Here is a 6,736-nt window from a genome sequence, read left to right as displayed (position 1 = left end):
ATAGGAAAGATGTTGTCAAGTTAGAAAGTGTGCAGAGAAGATTTTTGAGGATGTTGCCAGGACTCAAGGGTCTGAAATATAGGGAGAGGTTGAGCAGGCTAGGCCTCTATTCCTTGGAGTGCAGGAGGATGAGGGGTAATCTTATAGAAGTGTACAAAATCATGAGAGGAATAGATCAGGTAGATGTAGAGCCTGTTGCCCAGAGTGAGAGACATAGATGTAAGATGAGGGGGAAAAGATTTAATAGGATTCTGAGGGGTAACTTTGTCACACAGAGTGGTGGGTATGAAATGAGTGGCGGGAGGAGATAATGTGTAAGAAACAAACTGCAGATGCTGGTTTACACTGAAGACACTTACAATTATGCCACCAAAATAGAACAAAAAATCTCAACCAATAACAAGAACTGTCTGGAAAAAACTTCAGGAAATCACCAACTACAAAAAGAAATCCACCCCCATCCCTGATAATGATCATCAACTCCCAGATAAACTGAACATTTTCTATGGCAGGTTTGAACAGTCTCCAGTCCCTCCACCCTCGTCCCCTTCTCCTCTTCCTCCCCCTCCATTCCACATCCAGGAGGCCGAGGTGAGGACTACCTTCAGGAGACAGAAGAAAAATAAATCAGCAGGCCCAGACAACATCAGCCCAGCAGTGCTCCATCATTGTGCTGCAGAACTGGCCCCCGTCTTCACCAACATCTTCAACACCTCCCTCTGCCAATGTTCAGTGCCCCAGTGCTTCAAACAATCCACCATTATTCCTGTGCCCAAGTCTAACACAACATCCTGCCTCAATGACTACAGACCGATTGCCCTTACATCCGTGGCCATTAAGTCATTTGAGCGCATCATTCTCGCTCACCTCAAAACCAGCATTTCCTCCAACATGGACCCATATCAATTCGCATATAGAGCCAACAGGTCAGTAGAAGACAGTCAACCTGGCCATCCATCACACTCTGCAACACCTGGAAACCGCCAACACTTACGCCCGCATCCTGTTCATGGACTTCAGTTCTGCATTCAACTCCATCAACCCGGTCAAACTCTTCCATAAATTAACGGACATGAACATTGACCCCTGCATCTGTCACTGGATCCATAGCTTCCTTTGGAACAGACAACAAAGGGTGAAGATACACAACACCATATCTCAACCGCTGCACCTCAGTACAGGAGCCCCTCAGGGCTGCGTCTTGTCACCCTGGTTATTCTCACTCTATACAAATCAACTCACATCCCAGTATAGTTCAGTCAAAATATACAAATACGCAGATGACACAACCATCATAGGTCTCATCTCTAACAACAACGAAACAGAATACCGCACTCAAACACACAAAGCAGTCACTTGGTGCACAGACAATAGCCTCCTACTCAACACATCAAAAACCCATGAACTTATCATCGACCTCAGACGTAAGGCACAACCCAAGACCCCCCTACTCAGTCTGAAGAAGGGTTTCGGCCCGAAACGTCACCTATTTCCTTCGCTCCATAGATGCTGCTGCACCCGCTGAGTTTCTCCAGCAATTTTGTGTACCCCCCTACTCATCTCCGGCGAACCCATATCCACCACTGACTCATTCAAATTTCTTGGCACTCACATAAGCAATAACCTCAAATGGAAAACCAATTCAGATCACATTTATAAAAAAGCCAGCTCAAGAAGTTCAGAGTGAGGAAACATCTCCTAATCCGATTTTACACAGCCATCATCCAAAGCATGCTCACTTCATCAATAACAGTTTGGTACAGCAGTTTAGATACTCACTCCCGTAATAAACTACAGCGCATTGTCAACAAAGCATCCAAAATCATCAGCACTCCCCTCCCATCAATAGAATCACTCAATCTCAAACGGTCCGTGTCAAGGGTGAAGAAAATAATTTCTGATCCCTCCCACCCAGCTCACCACATCTTCCACCTGTTGCCCTCAGGGAGGCGCTACAGCTCACTGCCTGCCAAAACATCACGATTCAAAAACAGTTTCTACCCATATGCAATTCGAACTCTGAACACTCTATGATAATATCACAAAGCCACCCCGTACTGAACACTGTATGTCGTCTGTGTTTTATGTTATGTTATGTTCTGCTTACTGTGTTCTTCTGTTCCACAAACTGTATGTCTGCACGACTGGAATCAGCTTATTGTGTAACATCCTGTACTGAATATGAATTCCACCAGTTTGACTGTGTGGTCATTAAATAATCTTGAATCTTGAATCTTGAAGACAGACACAAAACTCAGTGTCAGGCCGTTTTGGGTCTATATAGGACTGAGAATCGGGGAGGGGGAAACTAGAGGTATGAGAAAGTACAGAACAAAGCAAAGCTTGTATCGATGACTCGGGAAAGGTGGAGCCCACAATGGACTGTTGTTGTGTTGGAAGGAAAAGCAGATGCTGGTTTAAAGCAAAGATAGACACAAAAAGCTAGAGTAACTCAGCATCGCTGGAGGAAAGGGATGGGTGATGTTTGGGGTCGAGACCCTTCTTCTGACTGGTTTGGGATAAGGGTCTGAAGAAGGATCTCGACTCGAAAAGTCACCCATTCCTTCTCTCCAGAGATGTTGCCTGTCCCACTGAGTTCCTCCAGCTTTTTGTGTCTATCTATGTTCTGTTGTTGCCTGGGGACCTGGTGATAACGAAGAAATACAAACAGGAATGCAAGGGCTACTTGAAGTTAAATAAATGAATATTGATTCCTTTTCTCCAGAGATGCTGCCTGACCCGCGGAGTTTCTCCAGCATTTTGTGTCTATTGCCCGGAGGAGATTGTTGAGGCAGCGTTTAAGAAACGCAACGTTTAAGAAACATTTAGACAGGTACGCGGATAGGGCAGGTTTAGAGGGACATGGACCAAACGCAGGCAGGTGGGACTAGTGTAGCTGGGACATGTTGGCCGGTGTGGGTGAGTTGGGCCGAAGGGTCTGTCTCCATGCTGTTACTGCCCCACTCTCTGACCCTCTCCGCCTCTGTGACCTCATCCGCTGCCTGGCAACAAACATATAAACACCCGACGACCATTGGTTCAATTAAATTAAAACGGCAACCTGATTGGTGGGGTGTTGACGGGAGCGATATTCAAATAAACGGCGGGAGGGGCGAGGCGAGGCGGTCAGAGAGGAGGTGGAAGCGGCCGATATACACACGGGCACGGCTGTTGGTGGTGGAAGCGGCCGATATACACACGGGCACGGCTGTTGTTGGTGGAAGCGGCCGATATACACACGGGCACGGCTGTTGTTGGTGGAAGCGGCCGATATACACACGGGCACGGCTGTTGTTGGTGGAAGCGGCCGATATACACACGGGCACGGCTGTTGTTGGTGGAAGCGGCCGATATACACACACGGCTGTCGGCGGTGGAAGCGAATATATACACACGGACGGCTGTCGGCGGTGGAAGCCCGGACGAGCATACCTCAAGCCCAGGCGAAGACAGCACCGCTGGTCAGACCCACCCCTCCGCCCGCCCTGCAGCCACAATGGCCCAGAACGTGGACCCCACCGCCGCCGCGGGCACCGCCGCAAACCGAAAAGGCAGCGAAAGCGGCGCGGCCATCACCCGTGGTTCGGTGTCCAAAAGGCAAGTCGGGGTGGACCGAGGGTTTGCGGGTCGCCACGGCTGGCGGCTGGGCTACTTGAGTAACTGTCTCTTGTCTTCCCACAGGTTGCAACAGGAACTGATGGCCCTCATGGTGAGTCCACAAGGGGAAGATTTGTGCGGTTGGGGGTGGGGATACTCCCTTTTCGCCATTATGGCCAATGTCGCTTGCAGAACCTGAATCGAGCCCCTTGTTGTTTTGTTCTTTCAGATGTCCGGTAACAAAGGAATTTCCGCTTTCCCCGAGTCGGACAATCTCTTCCGTTGGATTGGCACCATTGACGGCGCTGTGGGCACGGTGAGCGGACACTGGGGGCAAGCTTGGGCCCGGCCTAGTTTTGTAGCGTGAGCAAGGATGTGATCGGCCGCCGACTCTGCTTTAAATTCTACGCGAGGACCTGAAAGTAAATGTGCTCTGATTGATCTTGTTTACAGGTCTATGAGGGGTTGAGGTACAAGCTCTCTCTAGAATTCCCCAGTGGCTACCCGTACAACGCTCCCACGGTGAAGTTCCTGACCTCCTGCTATCATCCCAATGTGGACGGGGAAGGCAACATCTGTCTGGACATCCTCAAAGACAAATGGTCAGCACTTTATGACGTCAGGACGATCCTGCTGTCGATTCAGAGTTTACTGGGAGGTAAGAATTTCTGTCTGAGATAGAGGATCCGAGTGACTTTGTGCAGGTATTTAGCACGAGGCTTATTTGCTATTGGACCTCAGATGTTGGGGGAACTAATAATTTCACTATTGCAAAGCGCCTTGCATTATTAAATTAAGGGCTGCAGTTCAATTGAGCATTAGCGAGGCCGTATCTGGAGCCGTGCGTGTTTTTGACCTCCAGTAAACCTTTCTCTGAGCTAATACTGAGAATGAGTGTTGCCTTCTGATAAAAAGATTGGATAGTTACAATTGTCATAAGAGATTGGCATGGGGGAAGAGTGATTTGAAGCGCAAGATCCCGAGCAGTCTTCAGGTGAGAGGATACTTCCCCTTTGTGGGGGAAATCTGCAACTAGTGCCCCATACGTCTCTACCTAAGACGTATGGGGCACTCTTTGGCATTATCCCTGTAAGGATTTGGAAGCATAATATTTTAAGCTGACTTTATTATGAGAGGTTACTCTGATAGAACGGGAATGGGTGGTTGACAATTAATTTGGATTCCGTGAGCGGAAGGATTAGTTTTGTTACTCTGTCTAGACAAACGGGTAGTTAAGTGTCCGTGTGGCCTGCTGTTGCACATATTTCGCATATATTGTACATGTTGTCCATGTTTGGGTATCTGCACTCATTCCCCTGGGATTCCTCTTTGTTCTCAATTTAAATTGAGACGCTGCCCCACCCATTGATTTACTCGAGCACTTGGTGCCTTTTTATTCCCAGCCATTTTGTTCTTGGATCTGATAGTGTTGAAGGGAGTATTTGTTTCAATTTTTGTGACTTCCCATTGAGATTGCACACATTTCTACATGAGTAGACCTGCTTGTAATGGTTTTTTCTTTGCCCCTAATGTGACTGAATTTATTGTTGGTTGCCATTTTTATCAAAAAAAATAATATAAAATGGCGTATGGGATCCTAGACTTTATGTAAAACTAGGCAAGAAAATTGTAGGTAGACAAAAACGCTGGAGAAACTCAGCGGGTGAGGCAGCATCTATGAAGGGAATGAAATTGGCAACGTTTCGGGTCGAGACCCTTCTTCAGAAAATGGTAGGCTTTTTTTTGCGGGGTGGGGGGGGACCACAACACCAATTCACTCCTGGGTGCCACTTGTAATAAACAGATGTGAAGATTGGAGAAAATAGGTGATGTTTTGGGTCGAGACCCTTCTTCGGTCTACAGTTTAAGCCAGCATCTGTAGTACCTTTCTGCACATTTCGTCTTACATTTGGTAACCTTTGTTTTTTTCCTTTCTCTAAAACAGAGCCAAACATACAGAGTCCCCTGAATGTTGCTGCGGCTCAATTATGGTCTAATCAGCAAGGTAAGGGGCCATTCCAGTTTTCCGTTAGAAGGCTTGGGAGTGGGGTGTCCTGGACTGTTTGTCTCTGAACATGGAGCATCTTGAACTTTGCATTGAGATTTCATGATACCCAGTTTGTAAAGTACCCCATCTTCATCCATGCCCTCTCTTCCCAACCCCACCCCCTGCTCTGGCCCGCACCTTCTGCCCTTTTGTGTGGACCTGGTCGAGTTGTCATTTGAAGTGGATCTGCAGAGGGCATTTAATCTTAAAGCCGCTCCCCCCTTTGTCTGGACTGTTTGTTGCTGGTATTGTCCCTCTTTGATCATCCTGGTCCTGTTTTAGTGAAATTAACCAAGTGGTCTATCTGCTGGTTCCTGGAGGTAGGATGATGAATGGGGTCCTCCTGAGGGCAGTAGGCTCTACTAGGTGGGAAATCTGGGGACTAACCCTTGCACTGCAGTTTCATTAAAACAATCTTGAGTTATTCCATGACTAGAGTTTTACTCCACTAGACATTTGACCCCCACATTTGGTGGGTGGGAGCTTGGCCTGGGATTGTGGTGGATAGAGTTACTGAATGAGCTCTCAGTCTGACATAATGTGGGTTTGTTACAGAGTACAAGCAACGGCTACATGAGGCATATGCACGACAGCTGAAGAGTTGAGGCTGGGCCCAGAACTTCCAGCTGCTCTCCTACCTCCTGTGTTCTTCTCCTGTGTTCCCCTTTTGAATGTCTGTCAGTCCAATTATGTAAATGGGCATGTGCTTATCTTTTTTTTAATTTGCCATGTGAATAAAGTGCACTGTGGTTGATTTTCTAATAAATGCTATGAAACATTAAGTGTTGTAGCTATTCTGTGGATGATCTGCTGACTGAGAGGACAAGTACTACTAAAAAGTAGCATTTTCCACCATTCTTGTTAGTTTATCAAGTTGAAATAAACGAGTTCGCTATTCTGACTACGCATGCCCAGGTCATAGGTCACTGGAGATAAACATTCTAGGCAGCTGAACTGCGTGTACACAGACCTGTGTTTCATCCCCTTGTGTTTACCTGGTGAACCTAAGCAGCACTCCCTCAATAGCAAATCTCAGCAGTGACAATCTAATGAATCATGGTCCGGTCCCCTCAGCCTGGGTATACTGGTTCC

General features: G+C 47.3%; 1 protein-coding gene across 1 annotated transcript; it reads left to right on the top strand.

Annotated features, from left to right (window-relative positions):
* Positions 1 to 3,090: 3,090 nt before the first annotated feature.
* Positions 3,091 to 6,426, top strand: ube2c (ubiquitin conjugating enzyme E2 C). The gene is made up of 6 exons (XM_033041656.1): positions 3,091 to 3,597; positions 3,682 to 3,709; positions 3,827 to 3,913; positions 4,051 to 4,255; positions 5,543 to 5,602; positions 6,200 to 6,426. Exons 1-6 carry the CDS (start codon positions 3,497 to 3,499, stop codon positions 6,247 to 6,249), a joined length of 531 nt encoding a protein of 176 aa, XP_032897547.1. The 5' UTR covers positions 3,091 to 3,496; the 3' UTR covers positions 6,250 to 6,426.
* The last annotated feature ends 310 nt before the right edge of the window (positions 6,427 to 6,736 follow it).

The sequence above is a fragment of the Amblyraja radiata genome, chromosome 23, assembly GCF_010909765.2.
Source record: "Amblyraja radiata isolate CabotCenter1 chromosome 23, sAmbRad1.1.pri, whole genome shotgun sequence".
NCBI classification, from domain to species: Eukaryota; Metazoa; Chordata; class Chondrichthyes; order Rajiformes; family Rajidae; genus Amblyraja; species Amblyraja radiata.
This window is presented reverse-complemented; position numbering and strand designations above follow the sequence as displayed.

Excerpts from the sequence above, each read along its gene's own strand:
- ube2c (XM_033041656.1), top strand. The coding sequence starts at position 3,497 with ATGGCCCAGAACGTGGACCCCACCGCCGCCGCGGGCACCGCCGCAAAC. Across the intron at positions 3,914-4,050 it reads TTGACGGCGCTGTGGGCACG|GTCTATGAGGGGTTGAGGTA; the intron begins GTGAGCGGACAC and ends TCTTGTTTACAG. Across the intron at positions 5,603-6,199 it reads ATTATGGTCTAATCAGCAAG|AGTACAAGCAACGGCTACAT; the intron begins GTAAGGGGCCAT and ends GGTTTGTTACAG.